The 17,105-nt window shown below is 30.3% G+C and overlaps 1 protein-coding gene across 9 annotated transcripts; it reads left to right on the top strand.

Moving 5' to 3' along the window:
* The first annotated feature begins 496 nt into the window (after positions 1-496).
* Positions 497-16,677, top strand: LOC129285730 (MADS-box protein JOINTLESS-like). Of its 9 annotated transcripts, XM_054921591.1 has the most exons (9): positions 497-531; positions 1,760-1,869; positions 8,298-8,482; positions 11,636-11,705; positions 12,682-12,743; positions 12,869-12,968; positions 13,554-13,595; positions 14,547-14,585; positions 15,108-16,672. In XM_054921591.1, the coding sequence occupies exons 3-9, from the start codon at positions 8,301-8,303 to the stop codon at positions 15,309-15,311; spliced, it is 699 nt and encodes a 232-aa protein (XP_054777566.1). In that variant the 5' UTR covers positions 497-531; positions 1,760-1,869; positions 8,298-8,300; the 3' UTR covers positions 15,312-16,672. The 9 variants fall into 9 exon arrangements, 7 of the variants coding, with proteins under 7 accessions (XP_054777566.1, XP_054777565.1, XP_054777568.1 ...); XM_054921590.1 differs by lacking the exons at positions 497-531; positions 1,760-1,869 and adding an exon at positions 7,750-7,789; XR_008587273.1 differs by lacking the exons at positions 497-531; positions 1,760-1,869 and having other exon boundaries at positions 7,801-8,482; positions 15,068-15,217; positions 16,574-16,677.
* Positions 16,678-17,105: the final 428 nt, after the last annotated feature.

Below are 17,105 nucleotides of genomic sequence, written 5' to 3'. Positions count from 1 at the left end.
CTACATGATTCTGCTACGAAATATTTGACCGAATAAAAATAAAAAGGGATAATGAGTCTTTTGGTTCTTCAAGTTTGCCTTAATTATCAATTTGGCACTTGAAGTTTAATCTATATTAATTAAGTCCTTAAGGTTTCATAAGCACACACAATTAATGCTTATAGTATCATTTCCCCTTTAAACCTTTGGGCCTTTTTGTCAGTGATTATGAAACTTTAGAGACTTGCTTAATAAAAATTAAATTTTAAGGACCTAGTCAATAATTAAGGCAAATTTGGGGGATCAAAAATTTCATTATCTCAAGTAAAAATATCCATTAAAATATGCGCCATATGGACTAGAATAGCGAGTCTAAGACTTCTATGGGTTGAATTGTGTGTATTCCTTGTGTGCGTGTGTTCATTATTTAGTCCATAAGTATTAAAACTACATCACATCTAGCTTTTACATACCCTCACTTCTCTTAAAATGCTGCTTGTTTTGTACATGTAGAGAATGCAGTTCATGGAAGAGAATCAGCGATTAAAACAGGTAATCAACATTTTGAAGTATTTGCATTTTAAATCGTTAATGTCTGTCATTTCCAATGTCTATAAAATTAGACTGGGTGTTGAACGGGTTAAGACATTGATTTAAAGTTTATCGGCCTGTTGATTGTTTAACTTCTGTTGCACAAGTCATAATTGAATTAGTTTATTTAAACTATAATTCCTCCGTCACTATTTACTTGTCCTCATAGAAAAAAAATCTATGTGCAACGTAAGAATTATTTTTTCTATTCCAGGTTTGCCCTCCATTTAACAGGGGTATTATTGAAAACAAATAATAATTATACCTCAAAATTTGGACCAGGACATATTTAGGGGCAAAATGAAGATGCAAGTCAGGACAAGTAAATAGAGATGCATATATATCATATGGGATAAAAGAGTAAATTGGGCTTTAAATTATAGGTCCAGGTGTGTTTGGAATCTTAAATATATCTTTTGTGTAATGTTCTCCTTCAAATTTTTGAAACAATGCAATGTAGCTCTTATAATCAAGAAAAGTTAACTTTAACTTGTCATTCAGTAAATGACAGAAAATGATCTCATAAATAATAAAAAAAATTTATTAATTGTTTTATCATTTTTTGTTATTTTTTAGGTTATTGTCTATAATTTTTAAATTTTATACAATATAACATTTTGGGTCCCTTTTGTCTGAAAATGACGGTGTTCACATGAGGAAAAAGGCTCCGTTAGAAGCAGTGATTAATTTCCTTGGAAGTGACTTTTCTGTTTGTGTCTGTGGCGCATTTAATGTTGAGAGAAAGAGGGAAATAAAAGACGGCATCATTGTTAGGAAACAAAATGAAAGAAACAATGGTGCTGAGGTGTGATTGATTGAAGGCTGAGGATGTATATGACATAAATCAGCCTCTCATAGGAGGGATTGACAAGTTTTGATTGATCATGTTTTTAGACAAATAAATTTTGTACTGATTGGCTAATCTATCAAACAAAATTTGAAGAAAAATATTTTATCAAAAATAAGTTTAGGGTACCGGACAGATCTATAGTTTTATGAGTCAATTTGTCTTTTTGCCCTACAATATATTATATCAAAAAATCAGTTTTTTGTCTGTTATTGACCAAAGACTGACTATTATATGGAAGCTTTTGAAAGCGTTTTAGTTCAGAGGAAGGTCCACTTCACTGGTTCTCAAATTACTTAGTTTTAAATAAGAGTCTTGTAAAGATGGAAAATGTGTGTTTAGGTGGGGAATGTTTCACAAGAACAAGGTCAGTCATCTGAGTTAGCCAACATTGGCAGCGTATTTGATCCTCCGCATGACGATGATAGTTCAGAGACTTCTCCCAGATTGGGGTCAGTATATATAACTTGTTTAACTGGCCATTCTTGAGTTTTTCTGATAATCAAGCGTAAAATTCTTGTTAATTTCCCATGATATTAACTTGTTTAATTGTTGTTAGTATATATAGTAATGCGCTTGGTATTCCATGATGGCTTGGTTTTATAGAAATACAACAAAGTACATGTTAGCACTCAGATCTTCAACAGTTTGAAGGAGAATTGAAGTCACATGTTGATAAATGAATTTATCTTTGTCAGTGCCTTATATTCTCAAATATTGAGTATTCCATGTGTTAATAAATAAGTAATGGGGAAAATTAAAGTACATTTTTGAATTTTAGGTTTGTTTGGATTGATGGATTTAAATTTAAATTTTAGATTTAAAATTCTTTATTTAGATAGTATAAAAAATGTTAAAGGTAAAAGAGAGACAAGTTGAGATTTGAAATGAAGATTGAAAGTTGTAAGCTAACCTTTATTCTTCAATGGTGAAAAATAAGAACGAGAAATGAGAGGAAAGAGGAGAGTAACAAAAGCACTGATAGTGAAGATACTAGAAATTAAAGAAAATTTGAAATTATAAAAAAAGGTATAATGAAAACATGGACTTAGATTTGGATTAAATCTAAATTTATAAACTTTTATATATCCAATTGAAGGATTTGGTTAAATACAAACCATAATTCAAATCTTCTTGCATCCAAGCATAGCATAAAAGTATTTTCATGAGTTACGGGGCACTGTAAAGAGAATTGTAGAGCACTATAGTGTATAACCTCTTCACCTACACTAATGGTTGGTTAACTTTCAAAATTTAACATTGCATTGATTATGAAATATTACTTGCCACATGCGTCCTATATAACTCCTCTCAGAATACTTTAAGGATAAAAACACACTTTAACTCAATGTGTTGCTGGCAAGAACCAGTTGTACTGTAAATTATAGTTTTCTAGGGCTTCTGGTCTATAACAAGTTGTGTGAGTGTGAGTGTGTGTGTGTGAAAAGATCAGATGGATACGTGGCATGCAAATTCTTAAAGGTTATTAACTTCAGTTTATTTACTATCTATGTTGCAGATTGTTTTTATTCAAATAAACTAAAGATGTGATGCATTATAGGATAGAGCCAGATACTCTAAGGTCTCGTTTGGTATGATAAAGAGTTTTTGATAGAATCGGAATCGGAATTGAAATTGGAATCGGAATCGAAATTGAATTGAGTTTTAAAAGTGTGTTTGGTATGAAGATGGAATCATGATATAATTTTAATAAGTATATATATTTAAAATATAAAAAATCAAAATACCCTTTATTTTATTTTTTTAATGAAAAACTTAATAAAAAAATAAAGAATGTACTTTTAAAGCTCAAAATACCTTTTATTTTATTTTTTTAATGACACATAAGCCAATTTCATGTTGAGTTAGTGGATTCTATGGTCTCTACAATGAAATTGGATTCCATCAATTTTGATGGAATCAGATTCCTTCAAGATCGCAATTCTAGTATACCAAACAAGCCAACTGAAGAATTCATGTCCAATTCCATTTTCTTTTTCACAATTCTAATGTACCAAACATGGCCTAAGGTTTTACCCTTTATAGGTGAAATTTAACCGTTGTAGGAGTTTTTTTTCCCGTTATTTCAAAATTTAAGTTTTGCTTAATCCATATAAGTAGGTGTTGATTTGATAAATTGAGCAATGAATATATATATATATATATCCATGATATTGTGTACTTGTATTGAAAAATTGCATGATCATCCTTTACACAGATTAGAGTACTAATCAAGAGATTGTTTACAATTTAATCCAATTGGTCGGATTCCAAGTCATATATGCACAAATGGGCCAAGTCAACACCCGCTACAGTGATGGCCACTTGGTATGGTCATGATAATCCATATTCTATAAAAAAAAGTAAAATTATTTGCATTACTGTTTATTCAATATTTATTGATATGATGACAATATAAAATTAATATGGATATCTATTTTTCAGATTGTTGTTATATATATACTGAATGAAGTTAAATCGCCCCATGCAATTCACATACAACCCTTAATTTGAGATCTCAACGGTTGAGTATTTTATGAGTATAGCTTGAAGCAACCTGAGTTCATTTGGGTGCAGTTTTTCTAATGTATTTTTAATCCACAAGGTTTGAACTCTTGAACTTACATTTTTATTAAGAGAATCAAGTTCTTTTTATTCAACTCATTCTTTGTTGACATTAACAATGTTTAATTTGTTGCCAAAAGAATTAAACAGACAAGCATTTTATACAACTTTTAGTAACTAGATTGATTCTTTATACATGCATCCCAAAAATTTTGAGAGGCCAAAAACTATATTATTGTTTAATTTATTTTTTACAAGTGCTAGGTTTCATATAAACAGGTTAATAATGACAAAAAATTCTTATAATCATAAAATTATTTTGTAGTGATGTGTCCTTTATTAAAGTTGTTGATTGGATAACTGTCCATGATAAGTCACCAAAGAAAATACTTCATTTGGTCTAAAATATAAATGTTTTTTTAATAATAATTCAAGAATCTAATAAAAATCTTATTCTGACGAAAAAATATATTTTGTTTTTCTTTATTACATTTAGTTTTAATTTATGATAAATGAAAAAGAAGTTTACAAATTCAAAAGCACATGGATTTAGATTAATAAATTCAAGGGTTAAAATGAAAAAAAAAATTACAACTATTAAGTTCCTTATATTTTGAATCAAAATTAATTGAGAGAAAATGCTTTATATATATATATATATATATTTTATATTAGAAAGAATAAATATGATTATTTTTTACTACAAAAAAATAATTTTACGAAGATTTCATTAAAATATCCTTGTTTTCATTAATTTTTAATGTCTACGTTTAAAAATGGATTGTTTAAAAAGAAGAGTACAGTGATTAATAAAAAAATATTCAGGCAACAAAATAAAAAAATTAAGAAAGGGAGAATTTCATTTAAAATTATTTAACTGCATTTAATAAAAAAGGAAAGACCCTTAAAATTTAAAACTTCAAACTAGAAATAATGAAGTGAAATTAAAATGTAGAATAAGGTTATCTCATTGCCTCCCATCCATTTTGATTTTTATTGAAATAGTTCATTTCTCTACATGAAGTCATTCATTGATTTATATGAAGTTTAATAATGGCACAAACAACTCCTATAACTCAATAAACAATTTGATTGAGTGAAATGAATAACTCATTTACCATGATTACAACAATTGGAATAAAATTAAGATTTATTAATGGCACAAATAATTCCTAGAGGTTAATAAATAACTTCATGGAGGTTAATGAACAACTTCATATAAAAAATAAATAACTCATTTTATCATGCAAGATTCAATAATAACACAAATAACTCCTCTAGGTCAACAAACAATTTTATGTAGGAAAATGAATAATTTTAATAGAGAATGAGGGGGATGAGGAATAACAAAATAATTTTACGATGCATTTTAATTTTACTTCAATAACTCTGGTTTGAAATAATTTTCCAAAATTTAAGAATCTTCTTTTTAATTTTCATTAAATATGATTAAGGGATATTAAATTAAAATTTTTAAAAAGATTATCAAAAATTTTTAAAAATGACTTACATATAAGACCAAAGGAAGTATGTCTTTTATAGTATTTACATACATATTGAGAAATACAAGGCAAAAGGACACATTTGGTCATTTAGTTTTACATAAGATTTTAGTTCAATTCATTAATTTTTGTAAGTATCTTTTTAGTTTTTTAATCCTAACACTTTTAGTTTCATTGAAAACACATTAGCATTAAACTTTTAAATGTTAACAAAACATTATTAAATGTTGATATATTAAATTTTTTTTTAAAAATAATAACAATTGAAGCAAAAAATCATCCTATAATAACCTAAGTCGGCCCTAAACTACAAAATTGATTTAGACTTCGTTTTTTTTTTGGTACAATTTAGACTTAGTTAATTATTATCTTTTTGGGGCAGAAAATTAGTTAACTTTTTTTTTTTGGATATCAACTAAATTAATTTTTGACATGTCAAAGCTTTAACAAGTTTGACCCATTAGGCCTAGCTTGGCCCATTTTGGCCAAAAGATGTGTCTCTTTGTTTGCAAGTTGTAAGTCTTTTGACTTTTATATGCACATTATTTAATTTGTAAATGTACTAAGGTTAGAAAAGTCCAATGTACCAGCTAGTTAAAAATACCATGCCTATTTTGGAAATTTGTTTTGAAAATAATTTTTTATTTTTAGAATAAAAATAAAAAATTATTTGATAATGTATTTTCAAAAAATATTTTAAAGAATGGAAAAACAAAAACATCTTTTATATGTTCTGAAATTATTGTTTAAAAAAAATAAGAAAGAATGAGAAAAAACATATATTTTTATTATTTATTTTATTTTCAGAATATGTTCTGCAAAATACCAATTTTCAACATAATAAAATAAAGATAATTTCTATCAAATCCCATATATTTAATGCTTTAATTTCTTTTCTTTCCATTAGTTCTCATGGAAATTAAGATGCAGCAAACCCTACAATGAAAAAAAATATATCCTTTAGGGTGACATCACTTTTTTGAGGACTCAACAAGTTCTAGAGGATTGGATATACCGATTACAATGCTATTCCATATTCAAAGTTGTAAAGAAAACATTTTGACCATTTGACTTTTTTAATTATCAATCAAGGATTAAAGTTCTTAATTTTATCTTTCAAATAGGGAGAATAACAATAAAGTCTTAAAATAGAAATTAGTAATAGTTATGTTCTTGACTAATTTTTCTTAAAGATGAATTGTAAATATTGATTCAAATTGTTACAAATTGAAAATTAATAGTTATATTTAGGATTTAAATATATGTTTTATTTACAATTTAAACTCTTGAATTTACAATTACTTAAATTGATATTTGTAACTATTTTTTAAAAAAATTTATGAAAAACTTAACTATCATTAATTCATGTCCTTGAGACTTAATCATCATTATCCATTTAAAATTTTGTGATCTCAGAATTTTAATATCATATGTTAATTTGGTCTCATAGTGTCATTTTTATAAAAGTGTTCAAAACCAATCCAAACTAATTACACAACAAATCAAATTGAACCAACCTAATATGAACCAATTAAAGTCGATTATAAATGAGGTTTGTTTTTTTTTTTTTTGGAAAAATCAATTGATTTAGTTTTTTATTTCTGAAAACTTGAAATAAACCGAAACCAATTCTTATTATATTTATTATATGTATATTTTAATAAATTTGCATCAGTTTTTTTCCTTTCCCAAGTTTGGTTATTTCCAAATCATTAGTAAAAATATATTACAATTAGCTAAATGTTATCTACAATTGTTTTTGATAATTTTTAATTTTATAATCAAGTGTTTTAAACATAATATATTAATTTTTTATGGTTTTTTATGCTAATTAATTGTTAAAAAAAATATTCTTTTGTGTTCAGTAGTTTTTTCATTGTGAATAGTAATTAATAGTTTACAATTATCAGTGAACATGAGTATATATTGATAATTATAAAAATATTTTATAAGAAGTTTAAGTTTGATCTAAACCTAAACAAAAGAAAACCAGCAACTGAATCACAAATCAAAACAAACTAATGATATAAAACCCAAATAAGTTTCAAACTATAATAAATCAATTAGTTTGATTTTTACTTAAAATTAAATCAAACCGACCTTATAAACACAGTTGGGTTTTACACCTCTGTGCGCAATTCGTTGGATGGTGTTTGCGCTGTTGCGTCGGGTGTAGTGCGCCTGCCACTCTCTCTCACTGTTAAGTCCAAGAGCCACAAGAGGAAATAAAACGAAAAAAGTTGCCCCTCCCACACCACATGTCCACATGCCTCCTCTCTCTCTCTCTCTCTGTTTGTTCGCTTAGGTGGGGTTCATCTTCATCACACCCTTGCCTAGGCTTACTTTTCAGCTAGGGTTGATTCCTGATTCTTGGCCGGCAAGCATCATCCTTTTTCTTGCAATCTTGCATTTCCTCTTTTAGACAACTAATTTCCTCCTTTAATTTTCTTTTCCTGTAATATTCCCATTCATTTTCTCTTTCTCAACCCTTTTCTTCATATTCTTTTTCTTCTTGTTTAGTTCTGAACTCTGGTGTTTCACAGTAAGATTCATCAGCTTTTTCTGATTGAAAGCCCTCTGTGTTCTTCAAGATTTCTCCGCCCTTCTTTCTTTAGATTAGTTTTCTGTATTGCTCAATGGATCTGAGATATTGGTTTTCTACTTCTATTTGGGAGAGAATTATGAGCCACCGCATTTCATTTTACTGATTGGACACTAATATTCCTTTTTTTGTCACAAAATATTCGGTAATTTTTTTTTCTGGAGAGTCTGAATTCTTTTCCTGATTTTTGGGTCTATTTTTGCTTAATCAGGAAATGACAAGGCAGAAGATAGAAATAAAGAAGATCGATAACATAACAGCGAGGCAAGTAACGTTTTCAAAGAGAAGAAGAGGGCTATTCAAGAAGGCTCATGAACTTGCTACTCTCTGTGATGTTGAGATTGCTCTCATAGTCTTTTCTGCCACTGGCAAGCTCTCTGAATATAGTAGCTCAAGGTCTCTCCTTCTTTCTTCTTTTAGTTTCATTTTCCTCACCTTAATGATGTACAGTTGAATGCTTTTTCCAGGTAATTATTGTTTAATTTTTCATACGTATGTGCAACATTTGTAGATCGTGTACTTGTGCTTATTATTTTAATTTTATTTTAGGCTCATTAATCTAGACTAACGGGAGATTGACTACGAACGTGCTTGCTAGAAAATCTCATCAGCGTTATTTTCTGTAAAACACTGTTTGCAATCCTCATGATGGATTTAATTTGTGGCTCTCTCTTTTTAGAAATTTTTATAATCATCATCATCTTGGCTGACTTGCTTGTTATGAGAACCAACCCTATTCAGTTCTGTTGATTAATTGTAACCTTGACTCTATGAATAAGACAGACTTGAGAAATATATTTTCAAAACTCTGAACCTAAGGTTCTGGCATAATCCAATGTAAATGTATGTCTCTCTCTTTCCTCATAACAGAGGAAAGTGACTTTAAAAACTATTCATTTATTGTTTTGATATCTAACTGCAAAGATAAAGCCAGCGTGGTGTCATGTATGCTATAGTTAATTCATGTCCAACATGCCTGTCTGTATGTATCTTCGTTGTCATATATTATAGAGTAATGCAAGTATAAAAGCCACTGGACAAAAGGATGCTTTATTTTGAATGAGACCTTTTCATCATTTTAGAAAAAGAAACGTTTAGTGTTAAACTTGCTTGAGAAAAGGATGGTGCTTAGGGTAATATCTGATTCACAAACATGATTAGTTTTCAGAAGAGAAAGCTCTTTCTGGATGTTCGTTTAGATATAATAATGGCATTACACTCAACGCATTGATATAGTAATCTCTGACATCACAGTATATGTGTGAACTTTAAATTTCTATATTTGCATGAGTATTTGAGACATTTGTCATGGCCAGACATGCATAAGTACTAAAACTTGCTTAGGATGAAATCTACCCCGGTTGTAAAAGTGAGTGAAGTTCAAAATATTTAAGAAGGGAAGCAAAATTCTGAAACTACTTTGTGAGATTTGGAAAGTTATCCCAAATCTTTATTGATGATATCAAAGTTAAAACGCCCCTTTGAATTATATATAGGAGATCTATTAATTTTCCCGTCCAAGAGTTATAATAGTCCGATTCAATACACTGAATTTTTAAGCTTTTGTTCTTGGATACGGTACTCTTCATTTCTGCAGACAAGCTTTGAAAATGACCATGATTAAATTGATTAGAAACACTGGAAACTCATAGATTAAGGAAACTCTTTATTGTTATCTTTTTTACTCATCTTAAATCCGTTAAGGTTGTATTTGGATGGATGGATTTAAGTTAAGAATTTGAATTTAAAATCTCATATTTGAAATCTCATTTAAAATTCATAAATTCTAAATTTTTTGTTTGGATGTAATATAAAATTTTAAATTATAATATTAAAATTTTTGTTTGGATTTAAAGTAAAATTTCAAATTTTAAGTTCTATATTTAAATTTCAAAGAAACTTGGAAGACTGGTTAATGTTGATGGTTCAAATGGCCAACTTTCTTCGGGATCAGATGGTAAAAGCTGATTGGGACTGTAGCACCAGCAACGACTGAGATGGGACGGCCGACTTCCACCAGACTGGACCGACAATGACGACATTAATAGCATAGTGGCCTTCCACCGGGATCGAACCGACGGTGATCATGAGGATTGGATTGCCGACTTTCACCAAGACCAAACCATCGGCTACCACGGGGACCATATAGCTGTCTTCCACTTAGATCGGATGGCTAACTTCCACATAGATTGTGGATCGATGGTGATGATTGGGACCTAATGGCCGACTTTCAATGGGACTGTACTGATGGTGATAGCGTAGATCAGCCTAACAACGTCCAACATGACAAGACCGACAAGGACGACCGGGATGGGACAACTGACTTTCACCAAATCGATCGGCCAACATCCATTGAGATTAGACTAGATGGAAGTCGGCTATTGGATCCTCGTCGTCACCATCAGTCTAGTTTTGGTGGAAGTTAGTTATCAGGTCCTTGTCATCACCATCAATTTGGTTCTGATTGAAGTCAGTTGTCCAATCTTGATGGTTGTAGATCCGATCTAGATAAAGGTCGGCCGTCTGATTCTCGTTGTCGCTGTCGGTTTGATCTCGGTAGAAGTTGACCGTCCGGTTCGAGTGGTCGCCATTGGTCCAGTTAAGGTGGAAGTTGGCCATCTAGTCCCTGTCGTTGTCGTCAGTTTGGTCCCGATAAAAGTTGGTCATCTAGTCCCAGTCAACAGTGGCAACTTGTTTTTGTCAACTTCGGCGGTCTGATCCAATTACCATTGGCAAGTTGATCAAGCCTTCATGGATTTGGGTTAAATTGTAAAATAGATTGAGCTAAGATTATAAAAGAGATTGAGGTAGAATTTGGATTTGGATCCAAATTCATACGTTTTTAATTATCCAAATGATGGATTTAGCTCAAATTCAAATTCAAATTCAAATCCATATGTATCCAAACATGGCATAATTGTAATCGTGAATGATTTTGTTTCCAGAGATATTTTGATCAAAACGTAAGTCACTATATAGGGTAGTGTTTGGGTTTTTTTTCCCCCTCTTTTCATTGAGACCAAAAAAAAAAAATACTAGAATATTTCCGCCATTGTATCATAAATTAAAGACGCAATTAATGCAAGGTATTTACATCATTTCTCTGCCTGACTGGTTTAAAGAGTTGCCATTCTCTACATCATTTTAAGATGATTAATCTTTAACATGAAGTCGGATTGAATAGTTTTTTATATATAATTTTGGTTGCCTTGTTGAGAGGCTTGCATAGAGAGTGATGTAATTTTAGTTGCATTGTTGAGGCTTGCATTTGATTGCATAGTTACTGCTTTTAACGTACAACTTTTATTTTTGCTGCTCATTTAATTTTAGTCACGCAAAATTGTTCAGTATGCCTATTACTTCAGAGTTTAAAGAAGCTTGAATTTGAAATGATTGTGCCTATGCCGGAACTTAATGAATATGGAATGATTCAAGCGGCTGGATGATGTATGCGTGTGCGTGTTACACTGTGTTATTCTCCTGGAGAACCTTAAATACTAACCGTACGTGTAAGATTTCATGAACACGCTGTGTTTTCCGTTCTTATAGTGTGCAGCGGGTCATCGAAAGGCACGATCAGCATTCAGAAATTGAAAGATTATACCATTCATCCATTTTTGTAAGATCATTATGCATAATTGTTTTTAATTATTTTTTTTTCTCAATATTTTCGCTCTGTTTACTGCTTTAAATTATGTAAACGGGTGCGAGTGTCATGCATTACGTTTAGTCTAAAAAATGAGTCACCCTTCATGGTGCAGCACATAAGAGCTTTTATAATATAAATAGATATATAAATTGTTTCTGTCGAATTGTCCTGGCTAGTATGTTAGTTCTGTTCTCTAGGATTTCACAAAACTTTAGCTTCTCAAGTTTCTTGAGTATTTGTTTAATTGCCTAGATTTTCTCTTTTCCAAGTAATACGATTATTTAATTTATAAAGGAGTAGCAATAATGATGAAGTATTTGTAATTCGATAAGATGCATAAGTTGCTAGCTTAGCTATAGTGAAATGAAAATTCTCTTCTGATCATCTATTATTTTTTCAGTGCACTGCTCAATTATTTAAATAAAAAAATTCCTAAGATGTGACTTTCAAAGGACTTAATCTTGATTTGATATATGGATGGGGTTGTTCATAGGCTGTGCCGGGTTTGACCCTATAAAAAGAAAAAGGCTTCAAGTTCAACAACGACGATGACAAACCTTATCCCATTAGGTGTGGTTGGCTACATGAATTATATAATGCCTTTGTGTTTTATCATCAACCAAACTTTTATGAATATCATTAACTAAGAGGTTTCGATCAATAACTTATATAAGTGTTCTCTTTGATCTTCATTTACCCTTTTTTATTGGATTCAAGATTATTCATTCCACTCTTCTCACTGGTGCCTCCCATGTTCTTTTGCGAGCATGTTCAAACCATCTTAAACGATTTTTTATCATTTTCCCTTCAATAGATGCCATTCCAATGTATAATAAAATAACAATAAAAGATTGTGTCTCTACAGAAAGTTACATCATTCACTTTGCTTAACCTGAAATTCAATAGTACTGAATTTATGGAAATCTCTTGGGAATTTTATGCATAGCATGAAAAGGAAACCTTTAGCATGCTCAGCATGGAAGAAGCCAATAAGGTTCAGGAACTGAGGTATATAAATTTTTGTAAATGTACAATATTATAATTGTGAAGCTTTTATTTTGTGCCTTCCATATGATAGATTCATAATATCATATATTACTGAGGGGATGGCTATACCTTATAATAATTGAAAGGCAGTTGAAGGGAGAAGAGCTTGAAGGATTGAACACGAATGAATTACAGAAGCTTGAAGAACAATTAGAAAAAGGTTTGAGCCGTGTTGTCAAAGCTAAGGTTTGCACTTAGCCCCTTACTACACTACAAATTCGGATCTGATCTCACAGGGATGCATCTAATCCGAATCATTGATAGATTAGATTTGAATATTGTCAAGTCCAATTGGAATGTATCCTTCACATTTATAATTATAATGAAGGGATCCGCAGGCATGTACTACATTCCTGTTTGCATATATCCTAAGGAAAGAGCACCAAAGAAACTTTGAAGTGATATGGCAAATAGATTTTTATACTTTCATAAATCAAAATATTGTTATATGTCCTTAAACAAGTTCTTCAAACGACATGTTGATCTCAAGAGCTCAAAAGCTCATCATGTCAATTATGAAAGAGTTTGAAATTAAATAACATATGAAGTAATAGCATTAAGTAATAACTTTGAAGCTTTTTTCATTTTTTTTACTAGCGCATTATAAGTGATTGAACCCCCTCATTTTGTTTTTGAGCCCTTCCATTTGGAATTATTGAAATTTCTTGTCTGGATTAATGCTTGCATTTCAAAGTTTTTTGCATTTAAAATTACTTCATAGAAATTAATGTTACTAATCTTCACAACATACGGTGCTTGGTGGTTTTACAGGAAGAAATAATTATGAAAGAGATCAATGCGCTCAAGAGAAAGGTGAAATACATTCCAAACCTAATTATTGAAGGCTGATGTATATTTTTGTTATTGCTTGATGTTTGAAAAGAAATCATGTACAGGAGAAATAATTATATTTAGTTGATGTCATGCCAAAAAAGCGACAAATAACTATCCATGACTGGAATGTCTTCATATATATGATGGCCTGCCTCTGCGCAGGAAAGATTAAACCTAACTGAGTAAAAGTGCTAAATTATTGGAAATAAATCTTGAAGGTTAATAATATGGGACAAGATTAAGATAGAGAATTTGATATTCATGTAATTGATGAAAAATCTAATAGTTTTATGCCTTTAAAAGATATGTCTCAATTACTTGGTTAATTAATCCTAAAAAAATAATATTTTATTGATAAAGAATAAACATCATATTGTTTGTTCTAAAACTTTTATGGATTGATATTTCTAATATTCGAGAACTAAACAACTTAAATATGGAAAATTAATCATTTACCTTGTAATTTTGAATCAATTACAACTCAATTTTTGAAATTTAATTCAATGCAACTCAGTTCCTCAAGCTTTAACCATTTAATTTGTTGATCCCTATACTTAATGCTTCAATTACAAGTTAATCCATGAAGAGCTTGATATTTTTTGAAAGTATAGGGACCAATTTATTAAATGGCTGACACATTTGAGGCTAAATTGAACTTTGTTAAACTTTAATGATTGAGTTGTAACTAAATCAATTAAACTGTAGGAATCAAATGATTAATTTTCCTTGTGTACATGCATCTCATTTATTCGCTCCTTAAATATTAATGAAGAGAGTGAGGAAGATAGAGCCATAGAGGGGAGAAAGAGAGAAATGATTTACAGTAAATTGTAGTCAGTGAAGAACTAGTCTGCCAGGCCATCTCATTCACAGAGATGTATAGGACAATTAGAACTTAGCTTCTCTGAGAATGCTTCCTTGTCCGTGCAGGGAATCCAGCTGATGGAGGAGAATCAGAGATTGAAACAGGTGATCCGTGTTTTGAATTATTTGCATGGTAAATCAGTGTTAAAACGATTAAGTCCCTAATCCAAGTTTCATCGATTAGACCATAATTGATTCCGAGTCAAACCATTCATCATTAAATTAACATGCTTTAAGTTCTATGAACTCCTTTCTGGTCCTAGTTATTGTGTAATATTAATCCACTTTAATTTATGGTTCTTAACGAATGATAGTTAATATGCTTTAAGTGCAATTACATCTTTGCCTTATATTAGTTAGATGCTTCAATGTTCAAAGCTCCTTAATTATGAACAATGCAACCTCCATTACATTTTATATACATGTTAATTCATAATATAAGCATGTTAAAGGAAAAATCAGTTTTCACCAATTTTTGACCTGTTTGATTGGCTTTGTCCGGTTTTGAAAGAATTTTCGGATTGGACCAAGGTAGGGGTTCAACAGTTGAACCATCAGGTCCAATTAATTAACATTGATTGTTTCAGATTGGTGGCAAGAATCTGAAGATGGAAAATTTGTGTTTAGGTGATGAAAGTTGGACAAAAACAAGGTCAGTCATCTGAGTCAGCAACTATCGGCAGCACATCTGATTCTCTTCATGAGGATGATAGTTCAGACACCTCTCTCACATTGGGGTTAGTATGTAACAAACTTAACTGTTCATTTGAGTTTTCTCATGAACAAGCATGTCAAGAAAATGCAAGAATTTATTCAATTCTCTTGAGATAGCTGATTATTGACAGACCTGAGATTACGTGATTACTTGTTTTATTAAAAACACATCCTGAGGGTCAACAATTAACAGGGAGAATAATTAAGAATTCATATTCATACAAGCTATATATATATATATACTCCCTGTTTTCAAATATAAGAGAAAAATAACTAACTTACACAGTTTTAAAAAGTTGGTTAAGTATAATAAGTATGTCTGAAATTTAAAAAATTAAACTAAATTAGTCTTATTGTTAATAAAACACAAATTTGTCTCGTCAAAATAAATATTGACTTTATAAGGAGTAATATGGTAAAAGGAAGATAAATATTTCTTGAAATTTATAGTTTTGCTTATTAAAAAAAAAAAACGGAGACATGTGATAGTTGTATAATTAAAAACGGAGGGAGTATCCACGATTGACAGTAAACAGTTTGAACTAAAAAGTAATTTTTTTTTTTGCTTGTATTATATAAGCACCACAGTCCACAGTTTTCTCTCCTTAGCGTATTTATTTTTGACATGTGGAATGTGGATCTTTCAAAAAAGAAGTCTTTTGTATGTCGGAGCGCATTAAATCTATGTATGTCTGATCATAATCTAGTGTTTGTTTCTTTGGGTCCCCCCCCCCCCCTCCAAAAGATATAAACATCCTCAAGTAAAAGAGGTACATGTAGAGAGAGAATTTGGTGGATCTCACTCTCGAACACGGAACGTTTCCATTTCGTAAGCATCCTTGTCTCTCCACTTTCCTAATCAATCATAATGATTGATATCACTGCATTAGGTGAATATATTTTAGCCATAAATTTGATGAATGATTATGATTACGAAAGTGAAGAGAGAAAGATGATAAAAAAATGGTTTACTAAAATAATCTCTTTCTCCACCAATACATTAGATCCACTTGAAAATAAACTCCCTATTATTAATCTATTGTGCATCAAACTAATGTGAGACTTGCCCATGAATGCAAGAAGTAGTAGTGATCAGGCAACTGTGCACACATACCATAATTAGGTATATCTATGGTTTCTTGATTGTTGATGGAGCACAATGATATCATTCATTTTATATAGATTTATGCTTATGATTTCTTAGTTATTGATAGAATACAATAATATTGTGCAATTATGTTTATAAATGGCTTCTTGGTTGTTGATATAATACAATAATATTGTGTAATTTATGTAGTTGACCTTAGGTCGTGAGACAAAGCATGCTTATGTTTGGCATCTTGTCAAAAGTTAACCAGAGTGTTTTTTATCTGCTGCAGATTGTCTTTGCTCAGATAATACATTAAAAAAAAAAAAGATGTGAGGCAACATGGAAAATACATCAAAAATTTAATTAACCATTGTCGTGTACGGGACAATTCCCCCATTATTATTTCATAGCAAGTTTGCTTAATTTTTATGTAAGTAGGTTTTTTTTTTATTACATATATGCGAGCAAATGATATGTATATATATAATATATACACATACGAGAATGGTGTTGTATTTTGAATTCGATTTTGTTTCCCTCTCTTGCTTCTTGCGAATATTTTTGTTTTTGTTTTTGGTTTTTCGTTTTTGTTCCAAATGGAAACTGAAACTTACATATTCAACCAAAAAAAAAAAAGGTGGATAATTGAAGATACAAAATCATTTTAAAATCTCTCAAATGTATGTTAGCACAGACACGTGTCCGACACAGCACAATTTGATACGTAAAATATGACAAATTTTAAAATCTTGTGCCATGCAAAACAAAAAATTGTCAATCTATAATACGAAGTAAAAGTAGGTATTAATTATTCTCAAAAT

Source organism: Prosopis cineraria, unplaced genomic scaffold, assembly GCF_029017545.1.
Source record: "Prosopis cineraria cultivar Desert tree isolate PC_DT_omini unplaced genomic scaffold, ASM2901754v1 PC11, whole genome shotgun sequence".
Lineage (NCBI taxonomy): Eukaryota > Viridiplantae > Streptophyta > Magnoliopsida > Fabales > Fabaceae > Prosopis > Prosopis cineraria.
The sequence above is the reverse complement of the archived record's forward strand: the minus strand, read 5'-3'. Positions and strand labels throughout refer to the sequence as shown.

Excerpts from the sequence above, each read along its gene's own strand:
- LOC129285730 (XM_054921591.1), top strand. The coding sequence starts at position 8,301 with ATGACAAGGCAGAAGATAGAAATAAAGAAGATCGATAACATAACAGCG. Across the intron at positions 8,483-11,635 it reads TCTGAATATAGTAGCTCAAG|TGTGCAGCGGGTCATCGAAA; the intron begins GTCTCTCCTTCT and ends CCGTTCTTATAG. Across the intron at positions 11,706-12,681 it reads TATACCATTCATCCATTTTT|CATGAAAAGGAAACCTTTAG; the intron begins GTAAGATCATTA and ends TTTTATGCATAG.